Here is a 21,745-nt window from a genome sequence, read left to right as displayed (position 1 = left end):
TCTGCAAATGGCAATAGGACCACTGGGAGGAGCCAGAGGAGCTTGATTTTTTCACAGATTATCTGTCTCATATTCTACTGTCAGGACATAATGACAGGTTTAATAAATATGTAAAAAAATATATATATTATATATAATATATATATATATATATATATATATTTTTTTTTACAAAAGTTCCCTACAGCACCTTTAAATACACAAAGGATATTTGTGTTATTTAACATATTTAATTATGGTTTGCGTCACATTCCGAGTTTGCATTTCAGTGTTGTAATTTTAATGAATACTGAATCTGTTTTGTGCGTGTGTGTGTGTGTGTGTGAGAGAGAGAGAGAGAGAGAGAGAGAGAGAGAGAGAGAGAGAGATTAATAAATGCATGTTCACATTTAGTCTAGAACTACAGTAACATGTTTACACAGTGCACACCGCTGTACCTCCGATTTCTCTCAACATGGGTACAGGAGACTTGTCATTCAATAAATGAAAAAAAAAAAGAATATTGCATTATTTATTTGAAAAAGTCACTCGTTACATTAAAAAGTAATGCGTTACTTAGTTACTTGAAAAAGTTATCTAATTCCGTAACTAGCGTTACTTGCAATGCATTACCCCCAACAGTTTCTTATAGCCTAAATTTGTCTTTTAACATGTCGCCTTAACTAACAAAAATCAGGACCTTTTTTTCGGGATTTTTGCAATCTTGCCCAGTTCCTTAATGACATCATCCTCCAGGAAGTGACATCATCTTGGCGAGTAAACAACGGCGTAAACATAAGCAAATATTTGCAAATGATTTTGTGACGTTAGATGGATTTTTTCACTATTAACCTGCAGCTGGTTTCCCCCTTTATTGAACCACTTCCTTAAATTACAACCAGAGCATTCATTCATTCAACGTTTCTCAACAAATTCACAAGAAGAATGACTCATATCTCACGATAAAATATTTTTTTATGTACGTTAAACGGGTGTCGTATCTATTTTTACCCGTTTGTGCCTCTACGTTTAAAACAAAGCACATGGACAACCAAGGGGTATCCTTAAAACATCCAGTGGCGTGTAGTAAAATAATAGGGAATTGACGTAAATCCAAGTTTCGTTTCTCTGTTTAGGTCTCGCTTTCTCAGAAAACGCGTGCTTGCACAGTGGCTGTGCCTTCAGTTTCACAACCCCCCCCAATCCAAACAGTAATCAGCCTGACAGACTCGTCCACATAAAGTCAGTGATGCAACCACAGATGTCACTTCCTTTCTCTTTTAATATAATTATCAGTGCTTCTTAGATGATTATGAGCGGCTTTTATCTTATTGCCAAACTTAATGTAATACTAGTCTAGTGATTTGCTAAGTTTCTGTTTTCACATCAGTTGCTATTCTGTGATCAGCGTGAAAGTAAAGGGAGGGCTGCGCTTGCCGAGAACAGCCATACGCTAAAGGTGCGCGGCTAAGCGTTCGTAGTGGAACCTGATTGGTTCTTATCGCTGGTGTATTTGCATATGGTAATTAGAGCATTCCGATTGGCCTACGGTGCCAGTGGGGGCTGTAACCTGCGTCAGCATTTCATATTTTACCATTATGGGGTCTCTGAAGAGAATAGTCTGAAGCAGAAACAGTTCAGTCTACTTGTTTCTTGTGTATTTGCTAAGCCTGAGATATACTGCTTTTGTGCCTTGACCCAACTTCTATGTTGAAAGGTAATTTTCTGCTATGTTATCTAAGCGTTCTTTCTGTAAAGGGTGTGGGAAAATTGGCAAATGTTAATATAATAGTATGTAAATGAGTTTACTCTGTTTATAATGCAATGAAAACTGAGTTGAAAACATGGTTGTCTTTACAATTATTATTATTTTTTTTACATACAGCTTAAAAAAGAACGGACGTCTTAAATATAAACTGCACAGAACAGAAGCATTTAATCAGTCTTTAGAATTATATTTTGCTCTGGCATATGGTGCGGTCATATATACTAAAATTTTTGTTCCATTGATTTCCATTCATATTTGCGAATACGGGACAGCGGAGACGCAAACTCATGCAAAAAAAGTCTTTAATTTCTTTGCCTTTAAAAGTTCAGTATTGGTCAGCTATGACCTGAAGAAAAAATGAGTACAAATTAATACAAGGGTTTGATGACCCTTGCTCCCATGCATACAAAACTATTTTTTAAGAGTGAAATTTACGAGTAGCCTGTCTAAATCGTAAAACAGTCTAAATGAAAGTCTAGTGTGACCGTGGTCAGTGACTTTAAAGATGAGTGAGTTTCTGAGTAATGATACTTTTTTTATTTAAATATTAATATTTAAATGAAAGTGTGATAAATTCTTAAAAAATAATACATTTGTGCATTTTTATAACACATTTTAATATAGTAACTATCAACACAACTGCACATAAACATTGTACTATGTGACAAATTTCAACAAAGGCAGGATGTTGCATATAAATGCTCTTGCACTACTTCATATAAGTTTGTGGTTTATGTCTTCAGATGACACTCTGGAGCCAGCTGCAGCTGCTGGACTCTCTGTATTTAGAGCAAGTGGACCAGCTTTACGATGAGGCTTTTCCAATGGAGATCCGACAGTATCTCAGTCAATGGATTGAGAGTCACGACTGGTGAGACTTGTTTTAATTTAATGCTTCATTTGTCATCATATCTTTTACACTTTATTGTTGGTTGCAGGGAATCAGTTGCAAGTAACGTATCTTTGGCAACCCTGCGCTTCCATGAACTCCTTAACCAACTGGATGAGCACTACAGCCGTCTCAACCTAGGAAACAACTTCCTTTTACAGCATAATATACGCAAAATTAAGCGAAACCTACAGGTGCTATTTTTTTATTGTTTTTCATACAATATTACATCCAATATACATTAATATAGCTGATTTCATTATTCTAAAATAAAACGGCCTTGCTAATGGAAATAATTGTCTCCCATTAGGACCACTTCCAGGAGGATCCTGTTCACATGGCTATGATCATAGCTAGCACTTTAAATGAAGAAAGAAAGATACTGGAAAATGCACTTAGAACTCAAGTAAGGCATTTAGTCTTCCATTACAGCTGGCATTTCAAACCTGCACATGCGTTTATCATTCATCTTCGTAAATTTGCTTTTAGGGTAAAGGTGGGTCCTCACATGGGAGTATCACTATGGAACAGCAAAATGAGTTGGGCAATAAAGTCAACAATTTGAAAACAACTGTGCAGGTAAACCATCTCAGTGAATAATGATATGGTTTTGGGTTTTTACCACAAAAATGCTTTAAATGACACCGGTTTACATGAAAGTAAAATTTTTCAAACTGCTGCACTTGTGGAAAATGTATTGCTTCTAGGAAATTGAACAGGACATTCAAGATCTGGAGGATGTGCAAGATGAGTACGACTTCAAGAGAAATACTTTGCACAGTCGAGGTAACATTAGATACATTTTTATCATTTCTCTCCTGGTATCATCTCATATTTTGTGATATATTTGGTTAGATCAATGCTGTGGACAAATACAGTGTGAATTCACATGAGTGAGAAATGGTATGGATCTGTATTTTTATATTTTCAGTGGAATTTGAAATGAATAGCCAGAAAACAAAAGAGATCCAGCAGGAGGAAATGGCAATTAGACAAATGTTTGTTGGGCTGAGCATGAAAAGAGAGGTAGGTCAAGATGCAATAATATGTCTCTACATAGATTTAGCTGAAAGATTGAGCTCAGGAATATTCACATCTGTAGGAATGTGCAAGTAAAGTCTGCATGAAACAGAAGTTACTATAACTTTTCTATTGTGATGTTAATCTAAGCCTCCAAGTTTAACACAAAAAAAGTGTAACATAAAGGCAAAGGCAAATGTGATTATCAAGTTAGTGTTATCTCAATAATAACAAGTTCAGGCTGAGCTTTATTGTTATCCCGCTACATGTGTGGACATACAGTGGAACAAAATGTTATGCCTCACAGGACCACAGTGCTACATAAATACAGACATACAGCAATGGAGTAAAACAGTATAAACCTATACACAACTAACCTACTGACAGATTTTGATTATAAATATACAATATATAAATAAACAAAAAAATACAAAGGCTTCACGTAAATATTGTACCTATAAACAACTAACCTACTGACAGATTTTGACTATAAATATACTTATATATATATATATATATATATATATATATATATATATATAAAAATGTTGTGTAAATTACCATTACACAAACACAACAATGATATGACATTTGACCCATCACGTCACCACCACTGCGACAGTGTGTATTTTCTTGTTCTTAAATTCTTTTCATTAATAGGTCTATTTGTGTATAGTTATCAGGTTCCATAGCCTATTTAGGTGCCGATGGTAGACTACTTAAATGGCGCAAAACAAAGTGCACTTTAGCCTGTTCCATTAGCCCATTCATGATGCTGTTGTGATATTGAGAGAGGTGCGAGATAAAAAATAAAATACTTTAATTGCAATGATTTTAGCGTGTGTGATTTATCGCGGGCGCGGGTTGGGTAACGGGCCAAATATTAACGGCTCTGGGCGAGTGCGGATTTAATTTTTATATTATCACGGGTGATGGGTCGGATCTGGTGCTGAACTTTACAGCTGTGTTCATTGTCCACTGGAGGGTATTGCAGTCTGCTGCACTACAGTTAGAAACCAGACAGTGATGCAGCTGGTCAGCACACTCTCAATGGTGCCCCTGTAGAATGTGGTGAGGATGGGTGGAGGGAGACTTGCTCTTTTCAGCCAGCATAGAAAGTGTAGGCGCTGTTGTGCCTTCTTGGAGAATGACATGGTTTTGGTGGTTCAGGTGAGATCCTCTTTGATGTGCACCCCCAGGAATCTAGTGCTGTTGACTCTCTCCACAGTCGAGCTGTCGATGGCCACCCCCAGTCAACAGAGTTTCTCCTGAAGTTCATCACAACCTCCTTTGTCTTCCCCACATTGATGGACAGGTTGTTAGTGCCACACCATTCAGTCAGTTGTGCTACTTCCTCTCTGTTGTGCGTTTAATCACTGTTGCTGATGAGACTTACCACCGTTGTGTCATCTGCAAACTTGATGATGTGATTGGAGCTGAACTCGGAAGTGCAGTTGTGGCTCAACATTGTGAAGAGCAGCGGGCTGAGCACACAGCCTTGTGGGGCACCTGTGCTCAGTGTGGTAGTGCTTGAGGTGTTGTGGCTGACACAGACTGACTGAGGTCTTCCAGTTAGAATGTCCAGGATCCAATTACAGAGGGAACAATTAAGGCCCAGCAGGTTTAGTTTATTAATGAGCTGTTGTGGGATTATTGTGTTGAATGCTGAGCTAAAGTCAATGAACAGCATTCTAACATAGGAGACTTTATTTTCTTAGCAACTTTTGTAGAGTGGTTATACTGAATACAAACTGGAGCAGATCGAGTGTGTTGGGGAGGCTGGTTTTGATGTTTATATCTCTAGCTTCTCAAACTTGAACAGATGTAGGGTGGGACTTGATTTTATCCATTGGGAATTGATTGGATCGTTTAATTGTTCCAACCCTTAAACCAGTAAACGTGTCATATGAGAAGAGAGATGTCATTGCAAGAGGGAGGGGAAGTTATTTTGATTAAAGATTACAAGGGCACATGGATATAAAAAAAGTGTCAGTGTTTATTTTAAGGTGACTTTAATGTTACCATTTTCTACAGTATCATAATTTTTTCTTAAATATAGCATAAATATGTGTGCAGGTGGTGATAAAAGAAATCGCTAATGCACTGACTCTAGCAGAGCAGATCCAGCTCACACTCATATCAGAAGAGTTACCTGAGTGGAAGAAGAGACAGCAGATGGTTTGTATCGGTGGGCCGCCCAATGCATGTCTGGACCAACTGCAGAGCTGGTGAGAACCTCCGGGGTCCGCTTCAAATGACCTGGAAACAAAATAATGACAAATATCTACTTGAAATTACAAGTTGTTCCAAAAGGCTATTTATAAAAGTATTTCTATATCCAACGTAGTCTCAAACTGGAGCTGATAAGCTCATATTGTCCTTCATTTTGTTTTGTTTGTTGGTGGTGATACTGATACATTATTTTTATAATTAGCTAATACATGAATTGTGATCCAGGTTCACAGTGGTGGCAGAGTGTCTTCAACAGATCCGTCAGCAGCTGAAGAAGGTTCATGAATTGGTGCAGAAATTCACCTACAACAACGACCCCCTCACACTGGGCAAGAGCCAGCTAGATGACCAGGCCCTTGCACTCTTCAAAAACCTTGTATTAAAGTACGCAATGCTTTATCTGTTCATACATTTCTGTGGTTTCATATGTAGAGCACAAGCTGTAAAAAAAAAAAAAAAAAGCATTTGGGTATTGATGGGAGGATTTGTGGGGTTAAAGGTTCAACAGGGGAATTTGAATATATTTTGTGGTGTGCGTCACTTCTGAAAGATTTAAGTGTCGAACAGGATGGCAGTGGTTGTGATGTGTCTTTCAGTTCTCTTGTGGTGGAGAGACAGCCTTGTATGCCGACACATCCTCAGAGACCCTTGGTGATAAAAACAGGAGTTCAGTTCACAGTCAAGATCAGGTGGGTTTCTTTAAGTTTCCGTCCATAACACTGTGATGTTCCTTATTTTAATTGATGGTAAATTAATAAAACCTTTAATCTTCATGATGTCGATATGTATTATTTTGTAGATCTCTAGTCAAGCTCCCTGAACTGAACTGTCAACTCAAAGTAAAAGTCTCTATTGACAAGTAAGCAAAACCTTTCCATCTATCTATCTATCTATCTATCTATCTATCTATCTATCTATCTATCTATCTATCTATCTATCTATCTATCTATCTATCTATCTATCTATCTACGAATTCATACAGTATATTTGTTTTTCTTCTGTAGAGATTTAACAGAGAGAGACGCAATAAAAGGGTACGTAACATATTACAAAGAAACTCATAACACAAATGTGACTTATTTGTATAATGTGATGTTTGGAATGAGCCAATGCATTTAGACACATAGCATAACAACCACAAAAATACCTGCAATGATATTACTGTACAGTAACTGCATTGTGTAGTCTTGCACAGTGATCATTATAATTATCAGAAGATAAGCTAGAAATGCAAAATCTAAACCCTAATTATCAAATGATTCTGTTTTGTTCTGAATAAAAATTTTTAACATTTTATTATTTAGCAAGAAACACCATTGGCATTTGTATGCACGCCATCAGAGCTCAAATAATCCAAATGTCTGTTTCCTGATGTCCTAGATCGAGGAAATTCAACATTTTAGGAACATTTTCTAAAGTTATGAACTTGGAGGAATCCAGTGGATGTCTAGCAGCTGAATTTCGTCATTTGGTAAGGTGTGAAAAACAAACATATTACTGCTAGTAATAAATAAATATAATATCTAACCGAACGTTTATTGTTGATCTTTCGTTCCCTCTGATTACCACAGCAATTAAAAGAGATGAAAAGTAACAACAGAACCAGTGAGGTAGGCCAAAAAACACATACAGTGATGTCAAATTTAATGAAGTGAAGGAATTGCTGATGTTTTCCTCCTTGTTATTACAGACTCCTCTCATCATTTCTGAGGAGCTGCACATACTTAACTTTGAAACTCAACTCATTCAGCCAGAACTGTGTGTTGATTTATCGGTAAAGTACTCTGCAATGTAGCTACTTATTGTGACATATCAACTGTAGATCAGACCAGTTATTCTGACCAGACCTGTTTTTTTTTTCTTTCTTTTTTTTTGTTATTAAACAGATCACATCACTTCCTATTGTGGTGATCTCCCATGTGAATCAGTTACCTAGTGCCTGGGGCTCCATCTTATGGTACAACATGCTCTGCAGTGAACCCCACGTACGGCCATTTCCCCTCATCAATGTTTCTTTCTTCTATTGAGGTTTCTGTTTTGACTCTTGCTGTCCATCTCACACTTTCTCTCAGAATCTGTTGTTCTTCTTGAATCCTCCACCTGTGAAATGGGGGCAGCTTTCGAAGGTCTTAAGCTGGCAGTTTTCTTCTGCCACTAAACGAGCGCTGAACTCTGAGCAGCTGAGAACGCTGGCCGATAAAGTTCTTGGTGTGTTTGTTTGTGCTTTATTTTTTAACCTATTGAAATGGGACTGAGTAAATGCTGATAGTTCCAATACAAAGCACTAAATTTTGTATCTGTTTTCAGGTCATGATGCCCAAGGTGACCCTGAAGGTCTCATTAACTGGAATACATTTTGTAAGGTGAGTTTATGGAAACAGTTCAAACAAAAGCAAGAGACTTACTTTCATTTTCTTTAACATTTTGTTTGTTCCTCTGCTGTCACCACATGATTTACTGCTAAACCAAAACTTAGTGGAATAACCGGATTCCACAAAGAACAGCTGTGCATTCAGAACTCGAAACTAACTGGACATATGTTATTTTATTTTCATTTTAAGGGGAAGTGCAATAAATATCGTCACGTCAACATTGATGATGCAATGCCATGCCAATGCTTTAGCTAATAAAATGGAAGCAGAGTAAATAACTTGTGTGTTTTTGCCTAGATGTCTCCTAATGAGAGGGGTGTACCTTTCTGGCTGTGGATAGATGGAGTTCTGGACCTTATTAAAAGACACCTGCTCAACATCTGGAATGATGGGTAAGAGTTCCATCGTTACAGACAATGGAACAAAAACAGCATCTATGGCTGGAACTATCTGTCTGCTATATTTTAGAATCCATTCCATTTTAGATGTGTACAATCAACCAAAATTTATTAAATTATTATTATTATTATTGTAGATTTTTTTAAGTCCTAGAATTCTAAAATATATGAAGCATTTAAAATATATAAAGAATTTCAGTCAAGGCTCCTGTGTTTAGGTTCAGTAATTTTGCATTTCCATAACATTACAGACACTTTTATCCAAAGTGACTTACAAAAATGGAAGCAATCAAAATCAACAAAAGAGCAATGATATACAAGTGCTATATCAAGTCTCAGTTAGCCCAACACAGTACACATAGCAAGTAAAAACAAAACATATAATAAATAAAAAGAAAACAGATACAATAGAAAAAGAATAGAGCAAACTAATGTTGGAATTGGGGGCTCGAGCCCCTGCCCCTTTAATCACGACACTTAAGTTCCCTTTCGGTCCAGTCTATGTGCCCCCAGACTGTGATTTCAACAGAGGGGGACCCCCTCGGACCGCGATTGTGTCCTAGCAACGTCTTTTAGCCCCTACCCCTCCGGAGGTCTGTGCACGCCACTGTCTTTCTGGTCTTATTGTGTAGGATTCATTGATACAGCTGCTTTATTCCAAAGAAAAAAACATGCTCGTCTTTGTATGACTCTGCCTATGTTGGATTTTGATAATTAATACTCCCACTTTTCACAATATAAGCAATTCCCAATAAAATAAAAAAAAATCCCATCCTACTTTTTTCTTTTGAAAATCGGATTTCACACAATAATATATAAGTTGCTGCTTTAAAATCAACTAAGCCGAAACAGCATGATAATATGGCAAAATGTTCTAAAGTTATATTCCAATTAATAGTATTATAACTGCCATGAATATGTAAGTTTCTTTGACATCGTTATCCACTCCTATTTTATATTTTTTTCCACATATATACACAGGTATATTATAGGGTTTTTGAGTAAAGAGCGAGAGAGGGCTTTGTTGAGCAACAAACTGCCTGGCACTTTCCTTCTGCGCTTCAGTGAATCGTGTCGAGACGGAGGAATCACCATCACATGGGTGGATTATTCCAAGGACGGTGTGTGCTGGTTTGAATTGGAGTATTTGATCACTTATTTATTTACATATCTGTCTTTCATTCTTGTAATATATGTGAATGAATGTCATCAAATACAGGTGAACCTAAGACACATTCAGTCAAGCCCTACACTAAATCAGACCTGGCGTCCATTTCCTTGCCCAACGTCATCCGCGACTACACCCTCACCGCTTCACAGAAGATTCCAGTCAACCCCCTCGTCTACCTTTACCCAGATATCCCAAAAGATGACGCCTTTGGTCGCTACTATATCAGCTCTTCTGATGGTAGATATTCTTTATGTAACCATTCATTCATTTAAAAAATACAGCAAGATAAGAGTGTAAAACTGAAACAACAGATTTCAATAGCCTGCTACATAAGATTATGATCCAGATCTTAAGGGTACAACGTCACAAAATAAATACACTGTATGTATTTTAATTTATTATAGGACATTTTTCTTCTAAATGTGTATACATACAGTATATGGTGATGTCATTGCATTAACCCTCTTGGCGCCACGGTCGAGTTTACTCGACAAGATGCGGCACTGAATAAAACGGACGATTTTGTCAAATATGGTGTCAAATTTCATGCAACCTCCCCTGCACTAGATAGCAGACATGTAACACTTCATCTCTGACTGAAAAAAACGCCATGCTCCTATACAAAATCTTCGAGATAGAGTGCATTGAATCAGTGCGAAAAAAAGCGGAGCTTGTGTGAGAGTGAGCCATTTTATCTGACCAATATTGTCAACGTCAGCGAGTATTGGCATTAGATTATTATCATTTTCATTATTATTATTATCTAGTGGCATCAATAAAGTTTCAATAAAGCCGCAATGAGGTGTTGGAACTTTTATTCGCGGACACTGATTCTGAAGGGGAATATCTGCATTTAGAAGATGACGGTCATACTGAAAGTGAAAGTATAGCCCTACACCAAGCACAAATGGTGAATCCTTTGCCCAATGTAAATAAATGGTCATTTGCCAAATGTCAGAGGTGTGAACAATGTTTGCCAGGGTCGGAGTGTTCATCGTGAAATTAGCAGGCAAGTTTTTGTTGCGGGGACGAGGCGGGAGATTTTTACCGCGCTAGACATGTATATTTGTCTTCTGACCGCACCACTCCGCAATCGCGGCGACAGTATTGTAGTGGAGACTTTGTCTAATGCCACTGGGTATGTTAGACGAGGTCGAAGTATTCATAGGACAGTTAGGAGGCAAGGTGGGAGTCGCGATGACACTGACAGTAGTCCGAGCTGTGCACATTCAGCGCGTGCGCGAGGCAGATCTGGCCGCGCTGCTGATAGCAGAAGCAGAGGCGATGCGACACGGGGCATAGCTTTTGAACTAAACAGGTCTTGTCTACTTGTGTTTGTGTGTCATATGAGTAATATATATGTGCCCCATACATGGAATCAGAGTGCCTGCTGCATGTAGTAAATTGAAAATCCCAACCGCTACATGCATTCGGTTTGTTTCTACCATTTATTAGTAATGATTTACAGTTTGTTTACTGCTTACTATTTACCTGAGCATTCAGTATTGTGCAATATAGCACACAGAAGGTGAGGGAAATTTTTTTTGGGGAAAGAAGTGCTCCATTTTATCATTTAAATATGTGACTTTTCATGAAAATTCTATAATTCAAGATGACCACACCATATGACGTCATAGTATGCAAATTAGATGGGAAAATAAAATCCCTACATAAACATTGGGTCATCCTTAATATTTTTATAATTGACAGAAAGTCTCTATCTTTTATAAATTTTAAGATATAGCCTTTTGAAATTAAGATGTCAAAATCGAACGTTTTAGGAAAAAACCTCTGGCGCCTAAAGGGTTAAATAACAAAATGTTGAACCAAGTGCCATTTATTTTAATCTAACCACCTTTTCCAAGCAAAATGGATGTCAAACCTAACAAATTCCTATTTTGTTCTACAATACTACTGTTCACAAAGACTATTTGGGGACTTTGCTTTTGTAAAATGTTAGTGGAACTTGTATGTTAGAGAGCATGTCTGTGTGTACTGTCACTATCGACATGCCTTACATCATTGATCTTTTGTCCTACAGATACAGAAGAGATGGAGATAGACAAACCTCGGTCATATATCAAGCCATATATAGGCAGGCGCATAATTTCTGTGTCAGATGAGTAAGTTATTACTTTCTTTTTTCTACTTCATATATTTCTGTAACTGAAAAACAAGATTCATATCTTATGTATATATGTTTTTAGACCTTTTTCAAGACCCTGCAAGTGTTAGAGCACCTCAAGGCAAACCTGATATGAGGAACGTTTCTCCACTAATGCATCTAAATTGAATGCAGTGCTTTTCTTATGGAGGAAAATTCATCTGTTTCTAGAAGTATTGTATCTGGCACACATACATCTATATTGAATAATGCAAACTAATAGCCAAATGATTTATCTTTGCATGTTTTTTTATATATATATATATGAATCTAATCCATTTATTTTCCACTTGTGTGAAGAGGAGCTATTTTCTTCTATCAAATTAAAGAATACACTTAAAACAGTGTAATCCTGTTCTTTTTGTTAGTATAAAACGTGAACATATTGTAAAGAAACTTGCATGTTGCATTGTTTTTCTTTTATTTTTCTGTGTACCAGTCACTAATACTAGTACGGATATACTGGATATATACAAAAACTCTGACAAACTGTTTCTGTGAAGACATTTGCTTGTGAAAAGGACATTCTCATCCATCTTGTGAAGCATTTATTTATTTTTTGCACATTAAAATATCTTTCCATACAATTGCATTATGCCCATGTACACACACACACCAGCAGGATACAGTCTAACAGAAATAAACATCAGCCGACCTTCAACAGTCAGAAATAATACTACAGTTCAAAGCCAGGTCAAATAAAGCAATGTTACATACTGTCATGTGAAGTAAAAATAAAGACTATTAAACGGTTTATATTCATGTATTACTATTATTTTTTATTTTTCTCCAGATGGAAATCTTTATGAAGCTTAAAGATAAAGTGTGTAAGACAAGTCTAGCACCAAACATGAGTGCATAAATAAATAATGATTGCTTCCAAACATGCCAATAGCCTCGGGCAGCAATTTTAATCCTTTGGGTGTTTTTATTACTTATTATTTTCAATATTATTAAAGATTTGATAATTACATTTCATAATCCATGCACTGAATATTCATTTTTAAATGCAATGCATTTACAAGCTTAACTTTGAATGTGCTTAACACTTAATATGTCAAAGGAAAATGAATAATGGTTGACATTAATTCAATAGAAAAGGTTAAGTTGAACACTAAAGGCCCTGATATACTTCAAATGAAATCGAAGAACGAACTGATACGATGTAATTTTCCAACAAAATCAGGACGAAACGAAGTTTGTTTTTAGTTCCTTTCAGCAGTTCAAAACAGCTGACCAAAGTGAGCTTTCTGGGGGAGTTTGGCACCATATATACAAAATATGTGATCGTTATTACAGGTTTACTATGCAAAGTGATATGGAAATGTAATGTGGTCAAGAGACAGCTGACTGGAATGACACTCACAGTGCATTTCCCAGAAAATAATCGCGCACACCCCAGAATGTTCGTCAGCCAATCAGATTCAAGCATTCAACAGTCCGTATTTATTTTTATGCTTTAAACAAGCTTGGCTCAGAAGTTTCTAATCCATCACCCACTGGTCTGGGGCCTGTACCATGATGGTACCTGAACAAATTCAGAGTTACAGGATTAGTTTTGAGTTGACAAAACCAAACCTCTCCAATCTGGCTTTGTTGGTATGATGCTGTCCATCAACATTCTTTACCTCAACTCAGGTTTTTTTGATCCTGAGTTTGTGGAGCGTGTGCACATGAATGTGTGACATCACTGGTGAACAGCCAATCACGAGCCTTGCAACACAAAGCAAGTTTGATTTACTTCTCGCGAGACCCAGTGAGATTCAAAACTGAAGGTTAAAGGTTTTGATAAAGGGATATGACAAATTTAAACATCATATGAAAAATGAAGGAGGAGAAATAAAATAAATAATCTTGCTCTATCAGTGCAGTGACAAGTGAAACTTGTTAACTTAGTTTATACATTTGAAAATATATAGTGATAGAGACTCGAACATATACAAATTTTAAATAGTGCAATCTATCGATACTACAGCTTATTTCATATTACATGATCTGCATACATTAATATTTATTTAAAATAAATGATTTAGAATAACTGTTAAACTAAAATTGCTTGTGTGTAAAAGATAAATAATAATAATAAAAATATAAATCACAAAAAAATTATGTAAATCATAAAATGACTCAGTAATCATTATTAAAGCCAGAATTCTTTTTTTTTTTTTTTTTTTTTTTTTTAGCATTAGTGACCTTTAATTTGGAGCAAGATAAACTGGAGTGACTTTATGTCAGACATGTGTCACTTTTCTCACATCTGATTGGTCCATCTTCAGTTTGAGATGTCTAACTCAGAACATAATCTGACCTGGAGCAGTTTAGCCATGGAGTGTAAATTACTAGTGTAAGTGTAAGGCTAGCCAGCTAATCCAGCTTCATGGTACAAGCCCCTGGTTTCATTTGTAGGTGATCCGGATTCAATGCTAACATTTACTTACATTTAATTTGGGAAATCCAATATATACTTTTTAAATTCAGAATGAGGGTTTTTTTTCACTATTTTCAAATTCAGCTTTCAAATTTAACACTTGCACTCGCGTCATTAACATAATTGTGGGTGGCACTAACAGAAACTGACCAATCGTTATTTTGACAAGCATGGGGTAAGCACCTATAGGAAGAGAGGAAATTAATAAACTGCCTTTAATTGACCATGAAAATTCACCTTAAACATATTTTAAATAACATATATAAAGTTATAATGAAACTATACATTTATAATTATCTTTTGATGAATAACATACATATGGAAAATTACCAGCTTCTCACTGGGACTGGGTGGGCCACAGCTGAAAGAAATGGGTGGGGCATTGCCCTTCTGGGCCCACCATGATACTTATCATAACTTTCATTTGCTGCGAAAACTTCCTGGTACAGCGAACCAAAAGGAAACTAAACATCTACAACCTACAGGTACACAATGTCTATCTGCTCTGTTTTCTATTAATATTGTATTTATGATATAATAACTATATATTTTTTGTGTAAAACTTTGGACAAATGAATCCTATTATGAGCTCTTCTAGGAGGATCTTGTTCACATGGCTATGAACATATATAACACCCAGGAGAAGGCACTTGTTTCTCAAGTATGTCATCAAACCTTTTTTTTTTTTCTAAACATAGAGACGTTCATTAGTCTATATGTATGTGTCTGATAAGTACGTGTCTGATATTGTTTGTGTTCAGGGTAAAACTCACTCATTACAGGGAGGTATGATGGAAGAAGAAAAAGAGTTGGACAAAAAAACAAACATCTTAAAGAAGAGTGTGCAGGTATCTTTTTCAAATTACTAAGCCACATTTCTCTCACATTCACTCGAATTGAAAACATGAGACTTAAATTACTCAACAGACTCTTGTTTTGGGGTATTTCACTTTAACTATGTGATGATATCTTGAAACTTTCACTACAGTCGCTACTTTTTTTCCATCAGGAAACAGAACAGGACATTCAGGTTTTGGAAGATCTGCAGTACGAGTATGACTCCAAGAGAAAGCCTTCAGAGGGTCAAAGTAAAATTAGAGAATTATAACTATTTCTGCTCTGTAAAAATTAATAGATCAATCAAATGACAAAGCATATCATATATATAAATATATATATATATATATATATAGTCCATTTTTGTGGACATTATTCTTCATATTTTCAGTCGAGTCTCAAACAATGTGTCATACAACAAAAGAGAGTCAACATGAGGAAATTGCCACTGGACAAATGTTTACTGACCTACACATAAAAAGAGAGGTAGGTATGTAAACACACTTGCAGAGTTGTTTGCGAGTGTGACCTCGTGAATATGAATATCTGTAGGAATGTGGTCGATGTGGCAGTTTTTTCAGTGTAGTGTATCTGTAGTATATAGGAACAGTGTTTGTGATAGCATCCTGTGTAAACGCGTTGTGTGTGCAGATGGTGATGAAAGAAACTGCTTATGCACTGACTCTAGCCGAGCAGATCCAGCTCACACTCATATCAGAAGAGTTACCTGAGTGGAAGAAGAGACAGCAGATGGCTTGCATCGGCGGGCCACACAACACTTGTCTGAAGCAGCTGCAGAGCTGGTGAGAACCTCTGGCTGTTGATACTACTCCTGGACAGAAGATAACCTAATGAAGACACACACAAAAAGAACAATTATTATAATGCTGATGTTTTCATATCATTTACCCACTCTCATGTTTTGAAAAAGGGGAAATTCTGAAGGACATTCACATCCAAAAGTTAGTCACAGAATCATGACACTGATTGAAGGCTGGTCTGTTAAGCTTCAAAATTGTAAAGAGTAGTATAACTCGTGCCCTTTATTCCAAATATTATTAAATAAGACAATAGCGTTTTGTAAACATCTGAACGAGATTTCATCGTTCTATTCACAGAAAATCTGCAGTAGATGTGGCAGGCGCAACGATATTCCATGAGAGAAGTAGCTTTAATCATTTTGTTTTGATTCTTTTCAATGATTCAGTTCACGCAACCGAGCTGGGCATCGTTTCCAAAAAGCACCATCGATGCCATGATTCATGATTCATTCAGTTATCGAACTAACTCGACTCTCAACTGACTCAGTGATTCAGAGTTTCGATCGGGCTCGCCACTGCAACAACAACATCAGAAATCAGAGTTTGCTTCTTTTTTTTTTTTTTCTAAACAACTTACAGGTTTAAATATTGGTTTCAGTAATTAAAATAATTTTCTAATAATTTTCAGACTTGAAGTAGTACAGAAATAATGTCTTTGTAAATCGTTATCAGTGAATACACAACTTGGTCATTTATTTAATTCATTAAAAATCTGATGAAGTTATGTGTGTGTATCAGAGTGATGCTGGATTATATAACGATATATTTGCATTTATTTTTATTAGGTTATTTATTTAAATATGGCCCAGAAGATGTTGTCTTGTGTATATGAGTTATTGTGAATTATTTGTAATTATGATCTAATTGCTCTTAAGGTTCTCGGTTTTGGCAGAGTGTCTTCAACAGATACGTCAGCAGCTGAAGAAAGTTCATGAATTGGTGCAGAAATTCACCTACAACAACGACCCCCTCACACTGGGCAAGAGCCAGCTAGATGACCAGGCCCTTGCACTCTTCAAAAACCTTGTATTAAAGTGAGATGCAATGCTTTATCTGTTCATACATTTCTGTGGTTTCATATGTAGAACACAAGCTGTAGAAAAAAAAAACATTTGGTTGTCCATAGAGTATTTGTGGGTTCATGGGGAAATTTAAATGTATTTTGTGGTTTGTTACTTCTAAAAGAAACCAGACATGACATCTGATGTGATCTGTTTTTCAGTTCTCTTGTGGTGGAGGGACAGCCTTTTATGCCATTGTATCGCCGGAGACCCTTGGTGATAAGAAAAGGAGTTCAGTTCTGTGTAAAGATCAGGTGGGTTACAGAGATTTTAGTATTGTATCAACAGATACTGTATTGGCGGTCATTTTCATAGACATCAATTGTCATTGCTTTATTTGTGCTTTATGATACTAGACTACTAGTCAAACTCCCTGAACTGAACTCTCAACCCAAGGTCAAAATTTCTATTGACAAGTAAGTATATCTATCTATCTATCTATCTATCTATCTATCTATCTATCTATCTATCTATCTATCTATCTATCTATCTAATGTTTCTCAATAGAAAACAAAATTTGGATGCAGAAATCCTGATTCATACGTCAGGTCAGCAGTCTTCCCCATGATTGTGTAGTCTACAGAACTAGACTGGGAGACCATTTAAAGGCTTTTGCAGGTGTTTTGAGTTAATTAGCTGATTAGAGTGTGGTACAAGGTGTCTTCAATATTTGAACCTTTTCACAATATTCACATTTTCTGAGATAGAGAATTTGGGATTTTCCTTAGTTGTCAGTTATAATCATCAAAATTAAAAGAAATAAACATTTGATATATATCAGTCTGTGTGTAATGAATGAATATAATATACAAGTTTCACTTTTTTAATGGAATTAGTGAAATAAATCACTAATATATATATTGACCTTTGTTTTTGTGTATATTTTTTTTTCATGGATATTTTTCTCATTTAGAGGTTTTTCTGAGATGGATAAAGTGAAAGGGTATGTAACATATTACATTAACCCAAAGAGCACAGATGAATGCCGATTGCAATTACTGAATTAGCTCATAATTTCAAATACATACTGTATATAGAGCAATACATTTAATATTTTTCATGTATGTCAGAGGTCCTCACTGATACAACACATTGTGTTATGTCCTAGATGTACAAAATTCTTTCTCTTAGGTACTGTTAACAAAGTTATGACCTTGGATGAATCTAGTGGATGTCTAGCTGCTGATTTCCGTCATCTGGTATGATGATAAACACTTAAACAGTACAATATATAATAAATAAATGACCATTTATAAATACTGACTTGATCTTTCTCGATTTCCACAGACTGCAAGGGAGATGAGACCTAGCAACAGAAGTAAAGAGGTAGAACCAAATGATAAACAAAAGTCACTTAAAGTGAACTACTGATTATTGCTATTATTAAGTAGCTTCCTTTTTTCCAGTTTTCACTCAATATGTTTGAGGAGCTGCACTTAATCACCTGTGACACGCAGCTCATTCTGCCTGAACTATGCATTGATTTATCGGTAAAGTTTCTGCTAAAAGTGGACTTTTGGAATACAGTGCTTATCTGAGACAAAGGTACAACATTAAATTCTTTCTGAACTGCAACATTGGATAACATGTTCAAACAGATCACATGTCTTCCTGTGGTGATGTTGGTCAGAGGTTGGCAGCTGAGTGCCTGGGGCTCCATCTTATGGTACAACATGCTCTGCAGTGAACCCCACGTACGGCCATTTCCCCTCATCAATGTTTCTGTCTTCTATTTAGGTTTCTGTTTTAAATCTTGCTGTCCATCTCACACTTTCTCTCAGAATCTGTTGTTCTTCTTGAATCCTCCACCTGTGAAATGGGGGCAGCTTTCGAAGGTCTTAAGCTGGCAGTTTTCTTCTGCCACTAAACGAGCGCTGAACTCTGAGCAGCTGAGAACGCTGGCCGATAAAGTTCTTGGTGTGTTTGTTTGTGCTTTATTTTACCTCTTGAAATGGGACTGCATAAATGCTCATGATTAAATGAAAGAACATTTCTTTTTTTAAACTTTTAAGGTCGAGAAGCCCAAGGTAACCCGGAAGGACTCATCCATTGGAATACATTTTATAAAGTGAGTTTATATAAATGATTGAAACTAAGGCAGGAACGTTGCTTTCGCTTTCCTGAACAACCTCGCTTTTGTTTGTTCCTCTTGTGTGCCACCACACGATTTACTGCTAAAACAAAACTTAGTGAGAAGAACATGATACTGCAAAGCACAGACATGAAATACTTTTATAGCAGTGATTCTTTTTGCGGTGAAAAAACATGATTAATGAGATAATGAAAGCATTATTTATTTTTATTATCACACTATATTGTGTAGAATAATTTTTGTGTTTTCATCAAGGTGTCTGCCGAGTCTGGTGATTCATTCTGGCAGTGGATATACGAACATCTGGACCTTACTGAAAAATATGTGTCCAACATTTGGAATGATGGGTAAGAGATCTGAATGGGCTTAACCTTCTTTTTCAAATCACTTACATGAAAACTGGCTGAAGAGATGGCAGATTTTTAAAGAGTTCAAGATTTGAGAGGAGGCTTAAATTTTAGGATTCAAGCAAAAGCTGTTGTATGGCTTCTGTAGACTTGTACTATAGTGCATGCATCACATTGAATATCGTACATTCTCTGTGTACAGGTACATTATGGGGTTTTTGAGTAAGGAGAGTGAGAAGGCTTTATTGAGTGAAAAACTCCCTGGCACTTTCCTTCTGCGCTTCAGTGAAAACTCTCGATGTGGAGGAATCATCATCACATGGGTGGACCGTTCAAAGGATGGTTTGTACTTGTTTGAACAGGAATATTTCATGTTGTGATAACTATCTTGGTGTGTCTGAAAAATCTCTTATGAGATTATCATGTCAGCACAGGTGGGGAACCTGTGGTGCATTCAACAAACTCTTACACTAGAAGAGATCTGAACAACATCTCTTTACCGAACATCATCCGTGACTATACCGTCACTGATGGAGAGAAGGATCCAGTGAATCCTCTCGTCTACCTTTACCCAGACATCCCACGAGACGTTGCCTTTGGTCGCTACTATACCAGTGCATCTGACAGTAAAGACTTTTGCATTCACATTTATGCATTTAATAATAAGCCATTATTGACCATTGAGCTAAAAGTTGAACTAACTTACACAATAAAGAAAATAAGATAGGAGTTATTTTTACTAAGCCATAATTTCCCAGTTCATCCCATTAGGAAATCCCATAAGCAAAGGAAACAATGCACAAAAAAATTACCAAATAATAAAGTGGAAAATGTTATATTATATGCATCTCTTCTTATATGTTTGTGCTTTTGTCCTGGTATTTGCACACCATCAGGACATTTGGGATACAGTAAAAATCTGTTCTCTTTTAGATGTAGGAGGGATAAATGAAGACCAAATCCAGGATGGTACAACAGCATGTCAATGAAGACCACGGGTTGGATGTGATTGAACTTGAGCTGTCAGACTCTAGAGGATTTAAGTTTTGAAATGAGAATGAGGGTAGAAATGCAAATGTGTTTGATTCCCAGATAACTTATAAAAATGTATACTGGTAGTGTTGCTCATGGTTAGTATTATATTTTTATGTATAACTCATCCTACACTGTTTCACTTTGAACATGATTTGTGCTGATAGTTGAGATTTTAGTGTCATTACTTTTGAGTTTTGTTCCAGTCAGAATTTCAGTGTTTTGTCCATTGCATGTATAATCTATAAGTAAAATTACACCCTTTTAATTACTAACACAATTTTATTCATTCTTGCACATCAAAGATGAATCTTTATATACCATTGCTATAACTGCGCATGTACACACACCCACTCGAGTCAGCCAGATACAGTCTAACAGATATTTACAAGAAATATTAGCGTCAAAGAGTACTGAATACTGCTGAAGTGTCTTTAAAACAGTTTACATTCATTTACTTTTACACAAAGTTAGGTTGTCTAAATGACTTTCTTCAAGTGTTAGAAGAGTGAAGAGTTTTGACATTTTTTCCACTGCTAAAACAACTGTCTTACAATAAACTACATTTACAGTAATTTAACACTTCATAAAATGCACGTAAATGCACAGACGGATTGCACAGTGGCTGTAATTTATAATAATGAGTATTCATAAATAAAGGAGTTTTTAAATAATGATTAAGCTGGTGTTGAGGATTTAAAATTAAATGATGTTTATAATGTAATGTTTATAACACTGTGTACTTTCTCAAAATGTAGTCATTTCAGGGGCTCTGCGTGTAAATATTTAAATTATGAGTGCATTGACAAATATATATATATATATATATATATATATAGACCATCTATCTGACAAAGACTACAGATAAAAATATTAAAAACTTAAAAATAACCATGTATTTGGCAGTGGTTAAAATGTTTAAATAATGAGGTATAGTAAAATACAAGTGATACAGATATACAAAATGCAACTTAAAGGTGCTGTATGTAGCATTGACACTGAGTGGTTGAACTAAGTATTGTAATCCAAATTAAAAATATTGGAGAGGGTTTTGTTTCACTTGGCCCCTCCTCCTCAGACTTAAAACCTGTTGTCCCCCCCCCCCCCCCCCCCCCCGTTCAAATCGCTACCTGA

The 21,745-nt window shown here is 36.2% G+C and overlaps 2 protein-coding genes across 4 annotated transcripts; both read left to right on the top strand.

Annotated features, from left to right (window-relative positions):
- The first annotated feature begins 1,558 nt into the window (after positions 1-1,558).
- Positions 1,559-12,755, top strand: stat1b (signal transducer and activator of transcription 1b). The gene is made up of 23 exons (XM_026271426.1): positions 1,559-1,696; positions 2,491-2,618; positions 2,686-2,830; positions 2,947-3,042; positions 3,126-3,215; positions 3,344-3,422; positions 3,568-3,662; positions 5,733-5,884; positions 6,114-6,272; positions 6,485-6,577; positions 6,688-6,747; positions 6,893-6,922; positions 7,269-7,359; positions 7,460-7,498; positions 7,579-7,662; positions 7,775-7,873; positions 7,961-8,096; positions 8,196-8,251; positions 8,558-8,652; positions 9,640-9,779; positions 9,878-10,066; positions 11,871-11,952; positions 12,037-12,755. Exons 2-23 carry the CDS (start codon positions 2,491-2,493, stop codon positions 12,062-12,064), a joined length of 2,166 nt encoding a protein of 721 aa, XP_026127211.1. The 5' UTR covers positions 1,559-1,696; the 3' UTR covers positions 12,065-12,755.
- Positions 12,756-14,796: 2,041 nt separating this feature from the next.
- On the top strand, positions 14,797-20,886 carry LOC113108355 (signal transducer and activator of transcription 1-alpha/beta-like). Of its 3 annotated transcripts, XM_026271423.1 has the most exons (20): positions 14,797-14,906; positions 15,020-15,082; positions 15,183-15,269; positions 15,431-15,509; positions 15,650-15,744; positions 15,910-16,061; positions 16,955-17,113; positions 17,302-17,394; positions 17,497-17,556; positions 18,054-18,083; positions 18,249-18,339; positions 18,428-18,466; positions 18,547-18,630; positions 18,739-18,834; positions 18,922-19,057; positions 19,153-19,208; positions 19,488-19,579; positions 19,782-19,921; positions 20,014-20,205; positions 20,513-20,886. In XM_026271423.1, the coding sequence occupies exons 1-20, from the start codon at positions 14,823-14,825 to the stop codon at positions 20,566-20,568; spliced, it is 1,884 nt and encodes a 627-aa protein (XP_026127208.1). In that variant the 5' UTR covers positions 14,797-14,822; the 3' UTR covers positions 20,569-20,886. The 3 variants fall into 3 exon arrangements, with proteins under 3 accessions (XP_026127208.1, XP_026127209.1, XP_026127210.1); XM_026271424.1 differs by lacking the exon at positions 18,054-18,083; XM_026271425.1 differs by lacking the exon at positions 18,547-18,630.
- Positions 20,887-21,745: the final 859 nt, after the last annotated feature.

The sequence above is a fragment of the Carassius auratus genome, chromosome 9 (assembly GCF_003368295.1).
Source record: "Carassius auratus strain Wakin chromosome 9, ASM336829v1, whole genome shotgun sequence".
NCBI lineage: Eukaryota > Metazoa > Chordata > Actinopteri > Cypriniformes > Cyprinidae > Carassius > Carassius auratus.
This window is presented reverse-complemented; position numbering and strand designations above follow the sequence as displayed.